The 22,831-nt window shown below is 41.5% G+C and overlaps 3 protein-coding genes across 4 annotated transcripts; 2 read left to right on the top strand and 1 right to left on the bottom strand.

Annotated features, from left to right (window-relative positions):
* Window positions 1–408: 408 nt before the first annotated feature.
* Window positions 409–3,798, top strand: G4 (UbiA prenyltransferase family protein). The gene is made up of 15 exons (XM_078579208.1): window positions 409–644; window positions 724–771; window positions 874–959; window positions 1,228–1,315; window positions 1,726–1,811; window positions 1,895–1,981; window positions 2,152–2,217; window positions 2,292–2,375; window positions 2,548–2,609; window positions 2,702–2,777; window positions 2,882–2,944; window positions 3,158–3,239; window positions 3,324–3,400; window positions 3,500–3,547; window positions 3,620–3,798. The coding sequence occupies exons 1-15, from the start codon at window positions 542–544 to the stop codon at window positions 3,680–3,682; spliced, it is 1,119 nt and encodes a 372-aa protein (XP_078435334.1). The 5' UTR covers window positions 409–541; the 3' UTR covers window positions 3,683–3,798.
* LOC144706319 (putative protein phosphatase 2C 53) lies at window positions 3,549–5,215 on the bottom strand. The gene is made up of 4 exons (XM_078579221.1): window positions 4,777–5,215; window positions 4,360–4,713; window positions 4,085–4,264; window positions 3,549–3,971 (listed from the first exon to the last, which is right to left on the bottom strand). The coding sequence occupies exons 1-4, from the start codon at window positions 5,179–5,181 to the stop codon at window positions 3,810–3,812; spliced, it is 1,101 nt and encodes a 366-aa protein (XP_078435347.1). The 5' UTR covers window positions 5,182–5,215; the 3' UTR covers window positions 3,549–3,809.
* Window positions 5,216–19,580: 14,365 nt separating this feature from the next.
* On the top strand, window positions 19,581–22,169 carry LOC144706300 (protein trichome birefringence-like 28). 2 transcript variants are annotated; one of them, XM_078579196.1, is made up of 5 exons: window positions 19,581–20,243; window positions 20,660–20,831; window positions 20,917–21,384; window positions 21,485–21,643; window positions 21,718–21,854. In XM_078579196.1, the coding sequence occupies exons 1-4, from the start codon at window positions 19,831–19,833 to the stop codon at window positions 21,596–21,598; spliced, it is 1,167 nt and encodes a 388-aa protein (XP_078435322.1). In that variant the 5' UTR covers window positions 19,581–19,830; the 3' UTR covers window positions 21,599–21,643; window positions 21,718–21,854. The 2 variants fall into 2 exon arrangements, with proteins under 2 accessions (XP_078435322.1, XP_078435314.1); XM_078579188.1 differs by having other exon boundaries at window positions 19,602–20,243; window positions 20,917–21,116; window positions 21,718–22,169.
* Window positions 22,170–22,831: the final 662 nt, after the last annotated feature.

Raw genomic sequence — 22,831 nt, 5'->3', positions numbered from 1 at the left:
ATGCTATTTTTGGTTGAAGCTTCTGCAGTGAATTATCCACGTCGATTGAGACTTCTTTGGCTGGTCTATTGCTCTAAGTGCCTCAAGATCCTCTCGAGAGAAGTGACATCTTACACAACATTTGAAAATATTATTTCCAATGAGAAGAGAGAGAGAGGAACTGATAGTTTACAGATATGAAATCGTAAAAAAGAGCAAGAGAGGGAGAATCAGAGACAGTTAAGGAAGCAAAGATGTATAGACTTTACATTGGACCTGTTGGCCAATTTCATGAAAAAAAGCCACAACAACCACCTTAGGATTCATTGAACGTGGGAGCCAAAAGAATTAAAGACCCATAGTCTAAATCCCATTGGAGCAGAAGAAAAGAAGGGGAACAGATTAAGCGACGGTACTCCGAGAGGACATCTGAACAGAAGTGCGAGGATGCTAGATGAACAGGTTATCCCATGAAGCGCTCGAGCTTTCGCTGTCTCCTCGCCAAAATCCCACATCGCCAAGGGTCGGCCAACAGCAGTAGAGAGTTCTCGGATTTGGAAAGATGGCATCTTTGCTCAATCTCGCTTCTGTCCCCGTTTCAAGCCGGAATTTCTCCTCGTGCCACTCCCCCAGACTCTCCTACTCTTCTTCTGTTACTTTCCCAAGTGGGTGACTCCATTTTTCTTTGGTTTTTGCGTCCGATTTTTGGTTTATGTTCTTTGCTTACGGTTGATTTGATTGCAGGGAGAAGGGGATTTTATGTACGGGCGGCGGAAACTGACACCAACGAAGGTCTCGGCATCTCGAAATATTTGATCTAGAGATTTCTGGTTGATTATGGGTTTACCCTTCGATCGTCTCATCTTTATTCACAAGATCAGTGTTTCTGTGCAGTAAAACCAACCGCCCCGGAAAAGGCTCCGGCAGGAGGGTCAAGCTTCAACCAGCTATTGGGTATTAAGGGCGCGTCCAAGGAGACGGTAGAGATTTTATTTTTTTAGGGTATTTGATCATGATCCGTTCATCTTCGTTTGAACAACCGAATCAGACTGCTTCAGTAAAAAAACGGTCTGCTCATGACGTAATGTCTTAAGAACAATCTTCAGAAAGTCAGCTTTTTTTTTTTATAAACGTCTTAAGAACAGTCGCATTTAACTTAAGGCTGAAAATGCAGAATTAATGGAAGATTCGCATTTGGAATCTTCCTTGACGTCAGGGTCTAAGCGCTTAAGGTGATCATCTATGCAGGATAAATGGAAGATTCGTCTTCAACTCACAAAGCCTGTCACTTGGGCGCCATTAGTCTGGGGAGTGGTCTGCGGAGCCGCAGCCTCTGGTACAAATTCTTATTTTTGTCTAGAACGCGATGACTACTGAACCACAATTGAGAGATTTCTCTGAAAATGCTAAACAAGTTGCCACAGTGAGTAAAAATATCGTTTAATGACAGAAAATGAATCGGTAAATTGTCTGCTTTTTATTTTCCTTTCGTGAGCAATACCTGAAGCAATCCATCTCTTTTATTTCGAATTTTTTTATCTAAGTTGGAAGTTTTATGTGCCCCTAGATTTCTCCGTTCTCTTGACTTCGGCTAATGTTTTTGCTAATCTTGACTCTATGCCTTAATTATGGATATTCTTCTTCCTATTTCTTTTCTCATCGCAATTATTGTTAGATGAAATCCCCAATTGGGAGGTAAGAATCAAGCTGGAAAGACTTTAATCACATCCTTTCTGACTTTTTTAGGCAACTTTAATTGGAGCGTAGAGGATGTTGCAAAATCAATTCTCTGCATGGTTATGTCAGGACCATGCCTGACTGGTTACACGCAGGTAGCTTCTGTTACTAATGTTATCTAGGCTGAGTTCCGGATTTGAACTCTGAAGTTTATTTCACCGTTTTCCATCGTTTACAGACGATTAATGATTGGTATGACCGAGAAATAGATGCCATTAATGAGCCGTATCGTCCGATTCCATCGGGAGCGATATCAGAGAATGAGGTATTCAGTGATATTCTATTTTTCCAATTAATTTTTCGATTTTTTCCTTGGATATTTACTTAGGTTTTGCTGATATTATTGGGGTGGATTAATTACTAAGAGGAGAGATGAAATTAATTAATGCTAAAAAAATTATCCAATTTACTCGTCTCCTCATTCTTCCTTTCTAGGTAATAACCCAGATTTGGGTGCTACTCTTGGGCGGCCTTGGGATCGGTGGTCTGTTGGATGTGTGGGTATGTTTTTCTCCATTAAATAGAAAAATAATCTTTCTAAAAACACGTAACACAAAAATTTTTCCCTATTTCAGGCGGGGCATGACTTCCCCATTATATTCTATCTGGCTTGTGGAGGATCTTTGCTCTCGTACATATATTCTGCCCCTCCTCTGAAGGTTTGACTATTTAATTCATCGTTGGTTTTCTCCTTTTTTTCCCTTTTTACATTTCCAATTGAAGATTATACTTGTCCTTTTACACCGCCTCATATTTATTCTCCTTGAACTAGAGTTCTAGCTGAGAGGGTTGTGCCCTTGATCATTAATTCTAACATTTCTAATTCTGCAGCTCAAGCAAAATGGATGGATTGGAAACTTTGCCCTTGGATCTAGTTACATCAGTCTGCCTTGGTATGCTCCTCTCTCTCTCCTCTCCTCTCCTCTCTTTTGGGTGCTCACTACTCATCTTTATTCTCTTTTTTTTTTTCTCTCTCTCTCTCTAGGTGGGCTGGTCAGGCTCTGTTTGGTACTCTCACATTAGACGTTGTTGTTCTCACCCTTCTGTACAGCATCGCCGGTGTATGCACATCATCCTCTTCAACCCTCAATATCAATTTCCCTAAAAAAAGCCTCCTTAATAATCTCATTCTCTCTCAATCACTTCGACATTTGCGATGTTTCAGCTGGGGATCGCCATCGTTAACGACTTCAAGAGTATAGAAGGGGACAGAGCCATGGGTCTTCAGGTGTTGGTCTCTCCTAAATTTATTTATGTTTTATGATAAATATCGGTGACCCTCCTGATGTGATAAATAGATATGATTGTTAAATACACATAATCCCTGAAGGGCCGGCCCGCGTCCTGGCCGCAGCCCTTTAAACCATGCAGAGATTAATCTTATTAACGTCGTCATACAACTGAGATTAATCTTATTAACGTCGTCGTGTTTTTCGTCTAGTCTCTACCTGTGGCATTCGGTGTGGATGCGGCCAAGTGGATCTGTGTTGGTAGCATCGATATAACCCAACTTTCCGTCGCAGGTAAGGTTGAATGGGACCAAAACCCTTAATAATATCTTTCTCTACTTAACAAAGTTTTATAATTTTATCATATGATCATTCAAGGTTATCTTGCTGCATCTGGGAAGACCTACTATGCTTTGGCCTTGGTTGGGCTGGTCATTCCCCAGATTATTTTTCAGGTAATCCCTCTCTCTCTCTCTCTCTCTATATATATATATATATATCTGTAATTTCTCTTTTTCTGTCTAAATGCAAAACCATGAATGGGTCAAATGCAGTTCCAGTACTTGCTGAAGGACCCAATCAAGTATGACGTCAAATACCAGGTAAAAAATTGAATAATTTTAATTGAATTAACGATTGTTCAAAGACCAATTCAAAACCTCTGGCTTGAACAGGCGAGCGCTCAACCCTTCTTGGTTCTTGGCCTTCTCGTCACCGCACTGGCCACGAGCCACTGATACGACCCTCTTCCCCGCGCCTTGTAAATTGAAGAAGGAAGAAGAGCGCCCTCCTCTCTGTAGCTTGGATGAACAGTTTGAACTGCCCCCAAATTTCTCCGGGAGTTTGCTTCGAATTTTGTCTCGATCAGATCATCTCTCCCAGCCGGATGATCATCACGCTCACGTCGTCGGCCGAGCCGCGATCGAGCGACAGATGAACAAGCTTCTTGCAGGCGGAGAGCAGCGACTGTTTGTTGGATTTCATGCACAAAGGCCTCGCCAAATCCACGGCCTCCTGGTTCGAAACCTGATCAACAAGATCAAGTTAGATGGAGAAGGAGAAAGAGATCGAAAGTGATGTTCTTCGTTCATCCGCAATCCATCGTGGGAAGAACGATTGATGGGTTGATCAGAACTAACCTTGTCCCAAAGCCCGTCGGAGGCGAGAATCAAGAACTCGGATTCAGGCCCGATGGCGAAGACTCTGGTCTCTGGTTCGGCGATCACCCACTGCTTCAAATGCCCGTCTCCGATCCCTCGAGACACGGCTAAGGAACCGTTCACCCTCACCGATCCATGGCAGAAATCCACGTAGCCGCCCTGCAGAGAAGAAGGAAGAGGATGGGTTAGATTCTACTCTTTGATTTTCCCCCAATTCTTGGCGGTCTTCGATCTAGGGTTCGATTGAAACTCACGAGGCTCTCGATCCGATCGCGTTCGTCTTCCCGCGAGGGGCGGTGGTCGGAGGTGAGAGCTTCGGCCGCGCCGGCGGAGCTCAGAACCGCGCGGCAATCGCCGGCGTTGGAGATGACGACATCGCCGTTGACGATAAGAGCGGTGACGCAGGAGGCGCCGCCGGGCACCTGCTTGTTCAAGAACTCCGCGTCTGTCTTCAGATATCCAGCTCGAACGGCTTCCGCGTAAGCGCATCCTTCGCTCTTTCTCCGCCCGCCCGCGGAAATTTCAAGCAGTACGTGCTTGTCCATGTTCGTAGCCGCGAATTCAGCCGCGGCCGCGCCGCCGTGACCATCAAAGATCCCGAAGAACGCCTGAGAAAGCGAGAGAAATTAGACTCGAGAACGTTCAAACCGATCATAATTCAATCAACCTACCGTTTCCGAATCTCCGTGGCTGTCCGAAGGAACATTGAACCGATCTTCTAGCTCCATCCTCTTCCTCCCTCTCTTGCAGAAAACGGCGAATCGCCGCGACTCGAGCTCCACCTCTGCCTCGCCGCGGCAAGATCTATCCGTCTGATCGAAAGCCTGCGCCGGTGGAACGCGTATGCTGAGAGGCCTCTTCCTCTTCAACCCCGTCCTCGACGATGTTGTTATTGATGATGATGATGATGATGATGATGATGATGCTGATGATGATGGAGATGGCGATTCCGCTGGATCGCGGAGATCGTTCTGCAATGTTAGGGTTTCCGAAGGAGCTTTGCAGGCGAGAGAGATCTTGCGCTGAGAAGGAGAGAACGCCGGGGACAACCCTGCCATAGCCACCGAGCAAGCCATCTTCCTTTCAAAACTTTCCGATCTTCGAGTCCGAAGCTTCAGGAAATATTTATACCTCAACCAGCGTTGCACTTGTTCCGCCGGATCCCGTTAAGAACGTAACCAACGGTCAAAGCAATCCTCTCCGGCGTGTTGCTATCCCTCCAGCGCGCTGCCTCCGTTAAACGAGGCTGGACGCGAGGGACCAGCAGATCTCCGGGTCAAACGTGGTCTGTGGAAAAAGTCGTTCGTCAACCGCCGACCCGAATTTTAATTAGATAATTTATTCGGATTTTTCCCCCCGTGGAAATTGAATAATATTCCACGTGCCAAAGATGGTCGCTCGGCCGGCTCTGAGATCATTAATTGGTTGATTAATAAATAAAAAAAGTGATGATGAGGACCGAGTTTGCTTGACACGTGGCGGATAGCGATTCGTAAAGACTGATTTCGGGATCTTTGATGGCGTTGACCGTGGGAGTATTGATCAAGCACGACGAAAGTTTCTAGAAGAGTCAGAGTCGGCGTTAATACTGTGGACTGGCGAGTCCACAAATCTCGACAGTAGGATGCTGCCCACGGTAAATGGCTGCGTCAACGTCGCCATCCTACCTTGTTGAATATGGCAGTGACGTTGACCAGGTGGATAACTAATGGTCAATAACTGACTTCACATTCCATCGTTGACTACTGTCATCCGTCCCGTCCCGTCCCGTTGTTACTGTAGGTTTACAACCGGCCCCCCCCGTCCAGTCATCCGTCCTGTCCTTTGCCAAGGATGTTCACGGAACGAAACTGCAGAATCTGTGAGGGATGGGTATTTGAAATGACGTTTCCGTCCTGTGTAGTCCCTCCTACTCCGTTGTACATCCCCCAGCCTTAATGATGAAGAGACTTTTAAAATCAACATGAATAGGATTCAATTTTTACCAGACTTTCGTAAATTCAACAACAAATTGATGCAGTCAGTTCACGACTCACTGTATTTTTCCCCCTTCAGAAATCGCCTCTGCATCATGAACTGTAGATCAAAATATTAGACAATCTAGTAATTTTTCGAGCTGAAAATTTGAGGGGTAATTTGTCTCTCTGTCTTGCTCTCCTCCATCCATCCATGTCCTTGGATTGATAATCCAATATTCATGTTAAAATAAAATTTAAATTTCTCCTACATTTGTTGGCAGAGTGAAAGAAAGTGAGTAGGAAATCCATCAAGTTTCTTGCTGCAAATTGTTGAATAAATTTGATAAGCAAAAGATAACTGTGGGGTTCCTTTGCACCATTATTTTTCCTTTATCCTTGTATGATTTAAAGATCTTTGCTGAGTTCCTTACACTTAATGTTGTTGTCTTCTTCTCAATACCCATCCATCCACATGTATCTATATCCAATTAATGTGTGATCATCCACCACACCCCCTTATCCGCTATATAAATATCCATTATTACATTTATCTAGCCCTACTTATCATCATTCTCATCCCTTCATATTTCTATAATCTATTCCTCTTCCATCCACTATACTCCCCATATTTTCACATATATCATATTATTCTTTATCTCCTTCTCATCTCACCATATTTATCCTTATACCCGTCGGATCACCAAATCAACATATAAAAAATTCATTAAAGTCATTAGTTTATGGAGACTGAGAGTAATAATGATGTGGTGTCTATCTTTCATTTAATCACATTTTACGTTATCAAAGTACAAGCTCAATAAAACTTTGCTTGTCTGATATTAGCAGCCTTGGATCCAAGCAACAAGATCTCTGATATTTATACTAAAATGATAGAACAAGTCCAAGGTAAGCTACGCTGGCCCAAATTGTAGCCACATGTTTATGCAAAAAATGGATATGGAGACCAAAATAGTTTCCCTAACCGGGAATTCATCATCACAATGGAATGCCGAGCCCTTACAGCTCAATAAATCCATGACAAAAATGAGTATATGACATAGTGCTCATGTGATGCGTACAATGCAGGACACTCAAGCCATGTGCACTTATGGTCGATATGGATGAACCAAAAGTGCATGAACAACATGAACTGACTCTAAGGTTAAAAAAGTAACTCAAAAATTGAACCAAAGCTATCATATGAGACCATACTAGCTATAAGGCTAATATCACTACATTTACATGCTTATTCACATTAAAGTGATTATCTATGCATGTTATCAAGCCCAAAATGATTAAACAGAGTTATCAAATGACATTTCGATATTTATGGTATTTATGGAATTTCATGGAAATTTTGAAATCACAGTCTTAAAGAAAATAATTTTCCTGGTTGGAATATATTTTTATATAATTCTATGACATTAAAGGCAAAAATTAAAATTTTAGAAATTTAATGTTATTTTCTAATAATTAAAGTGGTTTCTGGTAATCAGTAATTGAATTCCACAATGGTTAGCATGGGTACTCATTTAAAACTATGCCATTATGGCATCACAAATTACAACACAAAATGACTACCTAGTAACTAATGCACTTTTACTTTTTATTTGGCAGGATGATGTGGACCATTATAAAAAGGAGGAATTAAAATCACAATAAGCAATATTGTATTAAACGAGAAAAAACCTATGTGTCATCAATTAAAAAATAAATTTATGCTTTACCTCAAATTTGAAAATTCAAAAAATGTGGCCCTTATATGTGGCACACACATGTAAATCCGCCATTGGAAGAACTAGAAATGCGGCGCTTATCGTGGTTCATGATGACACATCACCATCTCATGCATTTTTTCATTTTATAATTTTTCTTATTCTTTTAGTTACAAATGGTCAGCATGGATCAGCTGATCCATATAAAGTGATAAAACATGAGCCAATATTTGCTAAAAAATTAAGGATGTTAAACCCCAGATGTGATTTGGTGACGACAGTGGTGAGGAACGATAATACTTTAAATAAAATTGATGACCATGACTTCGCCAACTTCGAAACTTGATATCTCATGATACAGATGACAGTTTCATCTTTCTCCTCTCTTTCCACGCTTGCACTTATATCTATAAATTGAGGTCCCCTTGGATCTCTAAATTGACTAAGAATATCTTCGAACTTGCTTCCAACAGTTTTAGGATGATTGAAAGAGAGGGAGCTTATAAATCCATAAATTTCTATTCCTTGGTGTTTTGGGTGTTTGAGGAGAGGAACAGAGAAGAGGAAGAACTTACCTGCATTTGTATGTTGCCTTTGTCCTAGAAAAGTTAAATGACCTTGGGAAAGTACCTTTCCCAACATTTTCCAAGGTAATTTGGTTAGATTTAATTTTTTCTTTCCTCACATCACATTCCACTTTTATCGTCCCCTTCTAACCTCTCATTGTCACTTTGCCCGATCATCCAATCTCTTCCCTTCATCTCCCATCTCTCTGCTCAGTTATCTCTATCATATCACTGTCTACTGTCTTCTATCATTCAAATAAATCTATAAATAGTACATTCTTTCTATCACTTTTTCACCTATCCATTTATTTTATCTTACCTTGTTTTCTCTACTCATCTCTTCTCATTTTAAAAGCATTAAATTCCTAATGGACATTCCTCATGGAGACAATCCTCACTCATCACTATCTAGATATATTTTTTTGAGAAAATGTTTTTATAAATTTATAATTAAATTCAAAATCTAAAACATCTAAATTACACAATTTTGAGTTTATCATCATGTCCAATCTGTCATTGTTATGTAAGTTTTGTCAGCAACGTCGTTCCTCCTCCCCTACTATTTCTGTATCTCTCCCTCTCCATCAATCTGCATAGGCCATCTCCCCCATATCACGTTTTATTTCTCTCATACTGCAGGCACTATCTAGTGTCTCCTTTCTATCTCTAAATTCTCTATCCACTGTCTCCAATCTCCACATGGTACCACACCCCTAAAAGTATATCATTTTAATATTTTTGTACTTGTTTATCAGATTTTTTTGATAAAATTGAGATTATAGTGATTTTTAATACACATTTTGGTAAAAAATTATAAATGAATAAATCATAGGAGGGTTATTTTGATGTAAATTAAGTTGAATGTGATACATGTACTTGTGATGATGTTTCGCAACGATATTCATTTTAGCATGGACAAATTTTAATAAAATAATATGATCTCAATTGAATGAAAACAATATTTTCAAAATGAAGATGAAAATGTTTTATGCCCTTTTGAAGTTCATTTTACATTAAGATGTTATTTGTGTTATTGATCATGGATTATAAAATTTGAAATAAATTATAAAATTGAACTAATCTCAGTAAGTTCTGCATCTTGAAAATAAAGTCAGCAATTTTTAATAAATATTTTATGTAAAATTTTCTAAACTTTTCAAACTGCAGATTAAGTTTAAAATTTCAATTATTTATCTTATGAAATGAGTGATTTTTGGTAAAATATTTATTCCTACACACTACATAAAGTATTATATTCTAGTACTTTTTAATTGCTGAACTGTTGTGACAAAAATAAATTTCTCTCTCATTCATTTGGTGATTGGAAACTTTATATATTGAATTTATGTAATAACTAAAGTAATAAATATTTAGTTTTGGATGATATATTAAAAAATTTTAGTGAACTTTATTTGTAATATTTAGCAAAATAGTATTCAATAAGATTGCTATGTTCTAAATTGCATGTGATTTACTGTATCATTATTTGTATCTTAAGTACATCAGGAATGAAAATTTTAGGCTCTAAAACTAATAATCGATCCTATTTAGTGTTCCGATGATTGTCTTATAAAATTTACTTCTTAAGAATAATATTGTGGTTTTAAAACCCTTATGTGACTTATAGTTTTATATCTGAATTTTTTTGATTATATTCATTAATTATTGAATTAGTTCATAACATTACATCATACATATTATTCAAGTTGTCAATTTGTAGAGATCATGTCAGGAACACTAAAATTTTATGCATCAATTGAGATTGATCACTTCCATTGACTTAGATTTAAATATCAGTTTATTAAGGTGGATAAGTGGTTTATTATTGTATAAAATTAATTTTCTTTATATATATAGAATTTGATCATATTTGGGATCTACTTACTAAGTAAGAATCATATAAGATATTGATAATATAGTAAGGTGCATTGAACTATCTTACTGATAATGAAGTTATAAATATATTGATTAATAAAATGGATTCAGTCGAGTGTTTTTCATTTTTATAGTAGTATAAATTTAAGTAAAATATTATCAGTTAGTATATTTTTTATCTTAGATAAAAAATGATTCATGCAGAGAGAGTGACTTATGTTTGAATAATCATGAGGAGTTATTAATATCACATTCCATTGAATTTTTTATTGACTCAAAAGGACTTGGGGATTTGACCCAACAGGAGTTTTTTCTGATCCAAAAATTCTTATGGATTTAACTTTCACAATTTAAGAAGTGACTCGTTCTGAACTGGGAAGTGTCTTCTAAGTAAGGACTTATGTTGAAGTTTACATGAGGAAGTCAAGGTGGATTTCAATAACTGAGAAGAAAATTTGAGTGGTCAATGAGAAGACTGTTCACATGTGCTGTATGTTTTCTACATTATGATTTGTATATAGTATAATTCAGTAGCATTTGTTAAATTATTGTACAGATTTGTTTGTACTCCTAAGGAATTATTCTACGTAACATTGGGGTCGATGAAAGTATATGAATTTTAAGCCAATCCCTTGTGTTAAATCTCATTTGTAATTCAATACTACAAGTCATATTCATTATTATTCATGTGCGAGTTTAATAATGAAGTCCAAGGATGTGCACAATAATGTACAAATTATAATGGGACAACAATAGGACAACTTGGTGGGCTAAATGCATAAGGCCCACTATTTAAAGGGACATCACCCCGTCTGAGGAGACAACTGGCACCCATGTCATTCCATGCTGCAATAGAGAACCAATGATTCATTATTTTACATTTATTCATTGAAATTTCAGTTATCGTCTCTCCCTGATCCCCTACTATGCCAATTCTATAATGGATCATTTGGTGAATTTTGATTCGAGTTTTTTCTTAGAGTTTGTCCTATGGTCTCCTCTCTACCACTACTATTCTCCACCATCTTCCTCATCACATCTTCTGTACCTCTGAGGGAAAAATTCATGTGTGTCTTACTTTTTGCGGGCATGAGGCTTGTTTGCTTTTGTGTTCCCTTGCATATCACCATTCTTGCTGACTGAAAATCCTCATGTGCTTTCAATCCCTATGTCTACTATGTCACGTATGTTGTTGCTCACCACTTCTTCCACCCTTTGTGAACTGTCACTTATGTAAAATGCCATTCTTTGTGCACTACTAGTCAGTACGTGTTCTCCCCCACACACATCACCACTTGCACACATACTTAACCCCTCGCATGCCATCCTTCTCTCTTAAAAAAATCCCTACTTAGATTATGATTCAAAGTTGAACATTGATTGAAGGGGAATCCAACCTACACTGCCACTCGTAACTCAAGACTCGAAGCACTATCCTATTGCAATACTCTATTATCAAAAGTCATGTCCTCCATTTATATTTCATATTATTTCATTGAGTTTTATTCTCATTTCTTTTTATACTGATGTTGGATTTAGTTTGAATTGAATCATGACTTCATGTGGCTGATTTTTTGTGGCTTTTAATTGTAAGATTTCTTTATTGTTGTGGTTTTAGCATGGCACTCCCTCTAATGACTGAGGAACATGACTGAACCATCATTATTGTCTCCAGATTTAATTGTTCAAATTTATCATGTGGATGTGTGTCTTGATTTATCCAGCCTTAGGTTCATTTAGTTGCCCCATTTTTTCTTTGACAGTTCCTAGATTACTACTTCTGCTTCACAAAAAACATCAAAAACATTCATATTCATCTACTAGTCAAGAAGACAATCAAAATTTCCAGGGACACTAACACTATCTACTCCTTATGATGTGATGTGGATGATTGATGCCATAACCATTTGTGTAGAGGCATTAAGGGATAATGGGTTTTACTTAGGGGAACAATTTATTAAACTTATCATTATGAATCCCAAGATGATATTATACCAAAATGTTAAGCAGGTGGATTCATGTTACTATTGTGTAAGTGGTCCTTAGATCTAATACAGCAAACATCTTGTGCATATGACCTATGAGTCCCTTTGAATGGGATTACAAACACTCTTAGCCTAGACATGGTAAGAAGTACACAAAGGTGTGGTTTGATGGAGATATATGTGGCCGGCAAGCCAATCACACATTCCACATCTCGTTCCATATTCATTAATAGAACATATTCATTATAGTGCACGTGTGATGCGTATAATGAAGTCCATGAATACATGATCAGACTTAGTGAATTATGATGAGATCATAATACGGAGATCACTCGTCTTTAAGCATGTGTTCTAAACATTCCTATTCAAAGGATACACGAGAAGGACATTGAAGTATCAGGATAGAATAACATTATCTAGCCTCACTCATATGATGAGTATGGCCGGTCCCGTAGCCATTAGTGTGGCGACACTAAGGATAGATAGTGGGTGCTCTTTAGTGAAAGAGTTCACTGAATTGATCCGTACGAATCCCTGAATGGTATTATACCGAACTGTCAATCAGGTAGATTCACGTCACGGTTGTGTAAGTGGTCCTTAGACTTGAGACACCAAAGAGGTCTTGTGGACGGACGGTTGTACTTTGGCTATGGCCAACGAGTCTCTAATCATGGGATTCTAAACGGTCTTAGTTCGGATGCATCAAGAAGTACATGAAGGCGATTGAGTGGTCAAGATGGGATCGTCCACCCTCGGTATAAGAGGTGACAGCTCAAGGAAGATGATGCAACGAAGTCCTTGGCCAAGGCAGTGAAATATCGGAGAAGAGTTCTCCGATGATTTCTGAATGCATCGGTACTAACTCGGATGACCGATTAGGGTTTGACAGTTGACCATACCCTAAGTCGTCCAAGGAGCATCAAGTGGATGAGGGATTATACATACACGGTAACCGATGATGAACAGGTTCCATGAGTGAGTCGATACACACTCCTTTGTATCTTCTAGGACACGAGGTGTAGCTTGGCACCCCACGTGTCGGAGTCTCGACCTATCGATTGGGTTAAATCGATCCGATGTTAATTAATCTATATGATGATATAGTTAATTAAGTTGGAAGACCAATAAAGGTTATTGGGCCGTTGGAGTCATTAACTAGACTTATACATGCGCCTAGAAGGTCACACGCAAAATGGTCTTTTGGATGTTGGAAGATATACTTAAGTTTTGGGGGTTTTTATGAAAAATACCCACTTAGTATAAATAGGGGAAGGCCCTGAACGAAATTCACCCAGGCCAGAATTGTTCAAGGGCCTTTCCCCTTCTTCTCCACTCTCCCCACACCCCTTCTCCACACCTGATGTGATTGGGACGACGTAACGACGCCGACGGAGAAAGAACGGGGCTCGTCAATGAGAAGGAGGAGATCCGACGCGCCGAGGACCGCGTGGATACGTCTAGAGGCTGCACTCTTGAGCAGCTCGACTCATCTCACTCCGGGATCGAAGAAATCACGAATGAGATTCGTGCAAAGGTACGCCGTTTCAATGTTTGGGTTGATGCCGTTCGATTCGCAAAAGACTTCCGCTGCGCATCGTTTTAGATTTATTCATCCAAGTCAAGGCCCCTAGAACCCAACATGGTCAACATGAGATCGTATATATTTGGTACCAGATAAAAAATCTAAAAAGAGAATGCAATGAATTCGTTGTCAAAAGTAGTTAAAATACCCAAAAGGAGTTTTGATAATTTTCTAATGCATCAGTCCTGACCGTGATAGTTGAGCAATCTCTAAATTATTGACTATACACTGTAAAATACTATAAATTAGGTTCTATGAAAGGGTTTATTAAAATGCTTATGACGTTTAGAGTAGGTGCTCTCTGTTAATTTATCCAAGATTGATGGGGGAGCATCCAACTTCGAAGACCGTGTCAATCCAGTTCGTCGCGCAAAGGCTCACGGGCGAGACCCAGCCTTCGGAGTACCTGGTTTCTTCAACGGCCCATAAAGGTTTGACATTATCTTTCCTTGCATTTCCTTGTTTATTAGGCCACGTATATCGGCCACCTTTCTGTTTGTTTTTGTTTATTCGCACGTGTCTGGACCGCTGTATGGACCTACACGTTTGCGCGTGTGTTATCACATGTATGGGCATGTTTGTGTTTTTCTCTCTCCTATTAGGGGGCCCCAAAAATTCTTAATTGGGCCTTCTCCCCTTAATTTTTAGGGGGAGGCCCATATTTGTACCTTAAAAGGTGGGCCCCACCCATAGGAAGAGAGAAGAGAAAAGTTTGGAAAAATGTGATTTTTAGTATTTTTACTATTTTTTGTGTTTTTTAATGTATTCATCATATTTATAAAAATGCCACTGCAAAAATAGTGAGAGAGAAAGAAACCCTAGAATTCGCTGGAAATTGCGGCCGCCATCGCCGGTAACTGCCGTCGCCATCACCGAAAACCGCCGCCACCGCAGTTTTTGCCGGAGCTCCGGCCGCAGTTCTTGAGGCAGTCCAGCACCGCCTAGGGCTGCCAATGGCCGCCCAGAGCAGCCAGTGGCTGCCAACAGCCGTTGAGGGCCGCCAACGGCCTTTGAGGGCCACCAGCGACCGCCTTGGGCCACCAGCAATCGCCTAGGGCCGCCAACGGCCGCCCAGGGCCGCCAGCGGCCACTTTGGGCCGCCACCGGCCGCCCAAGGCAACGAGCGACCACCCAAGGCTGCCAGCGGTCGCCCACGGCTGCGAGCAGCTGCCCGAAGCCGTAGGCAGCTGCCCAGGGCCACGAGCGGTTGCCTGAAGCCGTAGGCGGCCGTCCAGGGCCATGAGCGGCCGCCCCGAGCCGTTGGCAGCTGCCCAGGGCTGCATGCGGCCATCCAGGCTGCGCGCTGCCGCCCGGGCAGCCTGCGGCAGCCCAGGCCACCTACGTCCGCCGCAGGCGCCCACGTCCGCTGACCAGAGGTTGCCGCAAGCACCCATGGCCGCCGACTCGAAGCCGTTGACCTTGCGGCCGATCTGAGGCCACTGCCCTCAAAGCCGATCTCAGGCCGTCGCGCCCCTCGGCCGATCGAAGACTGCTGCAACCCGCTGTTGGGGCCTGCCATTGCCGTCGCACCCAGCTGTCGTCACGCCCATCACTGCACCCGAAGCCACACTTCGCCACTGTGCTCGTGGCTACAACCATCGCCGCGCCTCGCCACCATGTCCATCGTCGCAGTCCCTCGCCATCGCAGCCCTCACCGTGCCTAGCCATCAACTTGTGGCGCTACGCGTACTTGCGCCGCCATGTGTACTTGCGCTGCCGCCCCTCCTCGTGCTGTCATACCTCCTTGCGTCGTCGCACATACTTGCGGCGCCACACTTATTTGCACCACCAAGCCGAATTGTGCTGCCCGCCTACTTTGTGCCGTCGCATCTACTTGCGTCGTCCTCGCGTCTACGAGTTGCTCGCCTGCCACTGTTGCTGAATCAGACAACGCTCACGCTTAATGCTACTAGTACACTTATCTATTCCACTCTCAGCGTTATATTATTTCCTTCAGTGCCTCCAAACGTTTTTCTCCACCGCTGGCGTTAGATTATTGATAGATAGGATCCACATTCTAAGGATTAGGACTTCAATTGGCACGTCCTTGGTTCAGACCGTTGAAGGTGTGTGCAAAGGTGGCAGTAGCTGAGCTCGCACCGTCGGCCTTCATCCCGATGTCCGGATCATCGAGAGCCTAGTGGCATTTCCAAGTCACGTTTACCGTAGCTCAATGGTCGTTGGTGTACGTTGACGCCGAATTTATACTTCTCAGTGATTTTATCGTTGCATTATCATTAACATGCCATCATCATTACTCGTCTCCACTACATGACGTGACTGCATCGCTCTTCCTATGGTATAACACGAACCGTTCGATCCCAACGCCCATTGTGTTACAACAAAGCTTAACTAAACTGTATGTTAGACAAAAAAATGGGATAAATAATGATGAGTTACTACACTAGCGGATGCTTTAAATAAACTGGTATATGAGACTAGAGAATCACGCACATAACTTACATTGCATTTGGTGTTATTTGATTATGGTGGCCACGATCAATGATTGGAATAAGACTCAAGTGGCAGAAATTAACACCTAATTGTAACAGATCTTTAAAACTTAAAAATACCAACGTATAATTCAATCACTTGCTCATGGCGTTTAATGTAGAATTAAATGATTCTAAATTTTTAAAAATCACCTTTTCTTAATTTAGAACCATTTTTTGTGAGATCTTCTTTGACATATGCTTAATGATAATTTTTACTAAAACCCATATACTTTATGTATAACCTCTGACATCTAATAAACCTTTCTTATATGATCCTTTAGGCCCACGTAGTAATCTAATGAATAAATCAAATAGCTTAATAAACTTTTAATGTATCACCTAATTGATTAAGTTTATCTAAAATATGTATCAATTAATCATAAATTATTAATTTCTTGTCAAGATGGGTATTTGATGATCTCCATAATAATTCTTTGCCCATTGCTCAACCCAATATATATGTTAAAATGTTAACCAATGGGATTCTAAGCACAACAAGGGTTCCCACACCAAACTATAACATATCTGATCCAAATAGAGAAGTGAGGTGCACTTAATCAATGAGAATAAGGATGAATACACAAATATGAATCAAAGGAAAACATTAATTGACCTTTTTTCGCGTATATCATCCCAATAAGTTCCAAAATAATTAATATACATCAAAATCAATACAATTTGACATATATAAGCTAAATAATTTCCTATTCAACACTACCTTACTTATCATTGAGTTCAACACATAATGTTTACCCTACTTCCCCTAGAAAGCTCTGGATTGTGTTGAGTTTTGGGACTATGACTGAGATGAAACTTAAACGATTCATGTAATAGAAGTTTGAAAATAAAATCAGAAATACTCTTTAAAATTCAATGACTAAGGTGCATTGGTGTGAATCAAATCATAATTTTTTAGTTCCTCGAGTGAGAGATGTTGAGATTTTCATGAGCCTAGCCTTAAGGTATTTTCACACAACCACCACCACGTCAAATTTCCTTATTCATCTTGATGATCCCTGTTATCATTTGATTGCATCGGGAGTAGAAGGGTGTTAGGCGACGAAGGGAGAAGAAGGTTAGAAACCTAAAAAATTCTGGCTTAGGTGAATTTAGTTCAGGGATTTCTCTTATTTACACTTGATGAAAAATCATAAAACCCCTTAACTTTAAGTTTATATCTCGACATCCAAAAGAAAATTTGTACATGACCCTCTAGGCCTATGCATCCGTCTTGTTAATGAACCTAATGGCCTAATAAACTTTATTGATATTTTAATTATTAATATAATCATTTAAATAAATTAATCACTTATAAATTTAACCCAATTAATAGGTTGAGTTTCCATCTTGTGGGGTGCAAAGCTTCGCCTCACGCTCTAAAATACAAATGGATGTCTTGGTTTACTCATGGGGCCTTTTTGTCAATGGTTCTCATGTACATAAAGGCCCTCATCCACTTGTCATTTGTCATTTGATTTTGTACTGATGCATTTGAAAATCATCTAATAACTCTTCTCAAATATTCTACTACCTTAGCCGATGACTTCATGTATCATCTTCCTGGAGTTATCTCATCTTATATTGATAACATATAATATCATTTTGACCACTCATTCATCTTTGAGGACTTTATGCTCAACCAAGCTTAAACTTTTTAGAACTTAATGATTAGCAACTTGTTGTTCATAGTCAAAATAAAACTGTCCATCCCTAAGATGTCTTCGTTGTCCCCGGTCAAAGAAACACTTAGAGAACTGTGGTGAGAATAAATCTGATAGGGTGTTTGGTAAACTACCATTCAATAATTCAAGCAAACCAATTTAATGAACTCTTTCCCAAAAGAGGACCCACCATCTATCATTACTATCTCTACATAACGGCTACATCATCCGCCATACTCATAATATAAATGAGACTAGATAGTGCTATTCTAACTGGATATTGAAGTGTCCTTATTGAGTGTCCTTAGAGTATAAATATTTGGAACACACACTTAAAGACTAGTGAAATCTGGATTAGGATCTTGTCATAATTCACTAAGTCAGATAATCTATTTATAGACTTCATCATGAGCATGTATAAAATATGTGATTGTCTTGCTCGGCACATATATTTCCATCAGAATAAACAAAAGCGAATGCTTATCACTTTCTAATAAACAATGTCAACTAATACTTGGAGCCTTTGTATTAATTTCAGCAGTAATCACAAATCTCAGGTTTTACCCATCTAGTTTCAACGTTAAACCTACTGGATTAAGATGACATACACGTAAAGTTACTATATGTCTAGTTTGTTTGGTCTTTGCTTCTAGACATCAAAATGCATAATCAAAGACATAGTAGGTCCAAGAAAGATGTGCACTCTCCTCCAAGCTCTGACCCACTTAGAAATAATATACTCGGATACAGCTGACGACGTCACTTCTCTCCAACAAAATCTTCAAATCTTCACGCCGCCGAATCTTGAACCTTAAATATAAGGAAATAAGTGACTCGCCACCAAACCTTCAACCTCAAATAGCATCCACAAAGTATAAGGAAAGAAATACCATTTCTTTAATCTCAGGGGATTTCAGCTGGGTTGAGAAGGTTCTCACCGCTTCAAGAATATCCCCACGTGAAGATGAACCTCCAACCAAGGGAGCCTTTCATTTTGGACAATTAAAAAAAGGTGATGAGAATAAGGGAGATGAGAATAAGGGGAGAGGCGAAAACAAAAATGAAGGTCCACATAGAACAGGGACCCACTTAAGGAAATAAGAAAAAAACAATTAGAAAAACTATTCTTTCTCTGCGCAAGTTACTCAACGACTCACATGCCCAAGTGACCCAACACTATTCTTTTCCTCTATTGGTCGACTCTTTCTCTCTGGTTTTCTCTGGTTTCTCTCTTTTACTTGTCACTCTCTCCTTCTCTCTCATCTATCCCCCGCCCTCTCCATATCTCTACTTCGTCCTCATTCTACCGTCACTCATTTCCCCTCGTCCTTTCCTTCATCTCCACTGCCTTCTTCCTTTCTCTGTATCCATACCGATCTCTCTCTCTCTCTCTCTCTAACGTCACTCTCTTCATCTCCGCTTCAGTCAAAGATACACAATCATACGATTATCGCTTAAGAGCAGTCCTGCTGCCGGCGGCGGTTCCACTTTCGCTTTCTGCCCACGAGGAGGCGGGGCCCCGCCCACCGAATCAACCCACCTCCCGATTGCGAAGATAACCCAACTCACATCCCACGACCAGGCGGCTGCCGCTCAAAAATTAAGATAGTTTTATCCTTTACGCACGTTGTCATCAAATGATATATCGGAACCCCGCATTGGAGACGCCCAGTTGCGAGAGAGACAACCGCAATCAGGAAAGCTTTAATGTCTCAAACATACAACGGAGAAGACGAAAAATCTCAGTGAAGAAGAAAGGAAATCTGCCGTTGCCGCGAGATTCCAGGCTGGTCCATGGCCCATTATCTCCAGCCTTCCGAGATGCCTCGTCCATGTCCATGAAACGAGCGAGAGTCTTGTAATTACCATCTCAAGAGAAATCCCCGCCATGGATTCTGCTCGTCGGAAGGGCGATTTTCTCGCGCCTGAGAGCCCTTCTCGAAGGAAGGTGGGCGAGTCCTCCGTCGCTGCCGTCGTCGTCTCGCTTCTCGTCGCTGCGGCGCTCGTTTACTATGGGTGCTTCAATTCGATCACTAAATCGTCGTTCACAAAGTACAGGTCCGTTGTTGGGGAGTTGTTTGAGAATAAGAGCTTGCCGCCGGCGGTGGAGAAGCAAAGTGTGGGGACAGAGTCGTGCGACTTGTTCACTGGGAGGTGGGTTTTTGACGAGGAGACTCGGCCAATGTATAAGGAGGAAGAGTGCGGCTACATGACGGAACAAGTCACCTGCATGCGCAATGGGCGCCGTGATGACGAGTACCAGAAGTGGAGGTGGGAGCCTCGCGACTGCTCCTTGCCCAGGTTTTGATCTCGCTCTATCCGTCTCTCTTATCTCTCGTTCTCTCTCACCCTCTACAACCCATTCTTTCTCTCTGCCACTGTATCTGATTGCGGGTAAAAGCTATAGCCGATAGCAATGACGCTTCTTTCCCTCTTAAGGAGGATGTTGTTCTTAACATCTGTCTCGCCGTCTTCATTTCTCTCAATTTCAGTTTCCTACTTTCACTCTTCCTCTATATCTCTGTACCTCTTGTCCTCTCTCTCTGTCTCTCTGTGTGTCTCTCTCTCTCCACTCACCATCCCTCCAAGTTTTTCCATATTTCCACGCCTTTCTCCCTTTATCCCTCGCTCTCTCTCTGTCTCTCTCTCTCTCTCTCTCTCTTTTCCTTTCAATCTCTCTCTCTTAATTGCTTGGAGCTGTGGGGTTGATGACAAAGGTTCAACGCGAAGGTGTTCCTGGAAAAACTGCGAGGAAAACGGCTCCTCTTCGTAGGAGATTCGCTTAACCGGAACCAGTGGGAATCGATGATCTGTCTCGTCCTGGCTGCGACGTCCTCCGACCGAACCTCCCTCACCCACAACGGCTCCCTCTCCGTCTTCCGACTCCAGGTGAAGTGGTGGACAAACCTCGCTGTCTCAGCTTCTTCTGACAAAGAAACCAGTAAAGGTAACTTTTAAACCCTAATCGGTGCAGGATTACGCGGCGACAATGGAGTTTTACTGGGCGCCATTCCTCGTTGAATCCAACTCCGACGACCCCGGACTGCACAGTATTGCGGAGCGCGTCATCATGCCCAACACCATCTCTAAGCACGCCCGCCACTGGTCCAACGCCGATTTCCTCGTCTTCAACACTTACATCTGGTGGATGAACACGCCCAACATGAAAGTCCTGTGCGCTCTCTCTCTCTATCTCTCTCTATCTCATTCCCTAATTCTCAATCTATCTCTTTTCCGTAGATATTTATCAATATATATACCAGTCGTCTCTGTGTGTATCCGTGTCTCGTTTATCCCGTTTCTCGATCTATTCTATCAGTCTGCATATATCTCTATCCTTTCATTTGTATATCAATCTGTCTCTATCTCTCTCTATTCCTCTGCTATCTGCCTATCGGACCTGTTTTCTGTTTATCTTTCTAATTTCTTTATCAGTCAGTCAGTGCGTCTATCTACCTATCTTTCTACCTCTCTGGCAGTCTATTTTTTTCTGTCTATCCATCCATTCATCTTTCCTTCTACTCATGTGGGGTTTTGGCCAGACGTGGATCTTTCGAAGCGGGCTCGACGGAGGTGGAGGAGGTCGAGCGTTTGGCAGCGTACGAGAGAGTGCTGAGGACGTGGGCCGAATGGGTAGACCAGAACGTCGATCCTAGCCGGACGAGGGTCTTCTTCATGAGCATGTCCCTTCTCCACATCAGGTTCATCGTTTCTTTCCATCTCTCGAGCTCCCCATCGTTTCGGAGTCGCGGCTAACCAAACCAACTGGTCGCAGGAGTTCCGACTGGAATAACCCGGGAGGGATAAGGTGCGCTAATGAGACAGCGCCGGTGCTGAACGCGACGGCGCCGCCGTACGTGGGGACGGACCGGCGGTTGCTGGCGGCGGCTGCGGCGGCGATCGGAAGAGCGAAGGTGCCGATATCGATGGTGAACATAACGACCATGTCCGAGTACAGAAAGGACGCGCACACGTCGGTGTATACGATTCGGCAAGGGAAGTTGCTGACGCCGGGGCAGAAGGCGGACCCGATGAACTACGCTGACTGTATTCATTGGTGCCTGCCAGGCCTCCCTGATGTCTGGAATGAGCTCCTTTACAACCTCATACTTCACCCCCCTCCTCAAACCCTTGAACTCTTTCTCTCTTTCTATCCTTGACAAAATCTCTCTTACTCTCTCTCTCTCTCTCTCTGTATTACTCTTTCTTGCCATCTCTCTCTGTAAATTGATATGTGGAGACATGAGAGGAGAGAAGGAAAGAGAGGTGAGGCGAGTCCAATCGCGTCCACATGGATTTTTCAATGGAAAAAATAACTTATTATATATCTCTCACTTTATCTCGGGCTTGGGGTCATAGATTATCAAGTGGATGGGGCCTTCAGTGGATCAATCGGCATAAATGAACGGGGGGGGATCAGAGCTGGCTGACCAATAAAAAAGATCAGTAGGGCCTAGAAAATTTAAGCGCATATAAACAAATGTACATAGAAAAATGACTGCAGAGAGGGTGGCTGTGGGGGGGCTTCCTTGGGGGTGAAGCTGTGGGCTTGCAGGGCCTCTTGTGAGGTGGTGAAGGGAAGGTTGGTGGCGAGTGGGGTGACGCTTTAAAGAAACAAGAAAATAGATAGATAGAAGGATGGAGAGACAAGAGGATAGGAGAGAAAAAGATCTTATTCAGTGGTTTAAGACATGTACACGTTGAGTTATTTATAGACCCATTGTGTGCATCAAAGTCAATGCTCTTTACTTTCAAAAAGAAAATAAATTTTTTTTGAACTATAAGAAAATAATAAACATAATACTTATAATCGTTACATTATCCTCTTTAATGAAAAAATAAATAGTAAAAATTATCCCTCAAAATATTAAAGAGCTGACATGGTTAAG

Source organism: Wolffia australiana, chromosome 1, assembly GCF_029677425.1.
Source record: "Wolffia australiana isolate 7733 chromosome 1, ASM2967742v1".
NCBI classification, from domain to species: domain Eukaryota; kingdom Viridiplantae; phylum Streptophyta; class Magnoliopsida; order Alismatales; family Araceae; genus Wolffia; species Wolffia australiana.
The sequence above is the reverse complement of the archived record's forward strand: the minus strand, read 5'-3'. Positions and strand labels throughout refer to the sequence as shown.

What these genes read in the sequence shown, in the direction of transcription:
- G4 (XM_078579208.1), top strand. Translation starts at nt 542, where the DNA reads ATGGCATCTTTGCTCAATCTCGCTTCTGTCCCCGTTTCAAGCCGGAAT. An exon ending in GCCTGACTGGTTACACGCAG is followed by an intron (nt 1,812 to 1,894) that starts GTAGCTTCTGTT and finishes CATCGTTTACAG; the next exon opens with ACGATTAATGATTGGTATGA. An exon ending in TTCTGTACAGCATCGCCGGT is followed by an intron (nt 2,778 to 2,881) that starts GTATGCACATCA and finishes GCGATGTTTCAG; the next exon opens with CTGGGGATCGCCATCGTTAA.
- LOC144706319 (XM_078579221.1), bottom strand. Translation starts at nt 5,181, where the DNA reads ATGGCTTGCTCGGTGGCTATGGCAGGGTTGTCCCCGGCGTTCTCTCCT. An exon ending in GCGATCGGATCGAGAGCCTC is followed by an intron (nt 4,265 to 4,359) that starts GTGAGTTTCAAT and finishes TCTTCTCTGCAG; the next exon opens with GGCGGCTACGTGGATTTCTG. An exon ending in CCGACGGGCTTTGGGACAAG is followed by an intron (nt 3,972 to 4,084) that starts GTTAGTTCTGAT and finishes CTTGTTGATCAG; the next exon opens with GTTTCGAACCAGGAGGCCGT.
- LOC144706300 (XM_078579188.1), top strand. Translation starts at nt 19,831, where the DNA reads ATGGATTCTGCTCGTCGGAAGGGCGATTTTCTCGCGCCTGAGAGCCCT. An exon ending in TCTCCGTCTTCCGACTCCAG is followed by an intron (nt 20,832 to 20,916) that starts GTGAAGTGGTGG and finishes TAATCGGTGCAG; the next exon opens with GATTACGCGGCGACAATGGA. An exon ending in ACGCCCAACATGAAAGTCCT is followed by an intron (nt 21,117 to 21,484) that starts GTGCGCTCTCTC and finishes GGTTTTGGCCAG; the next exon opens with ACGTGGATCTTTCGAAGCGG.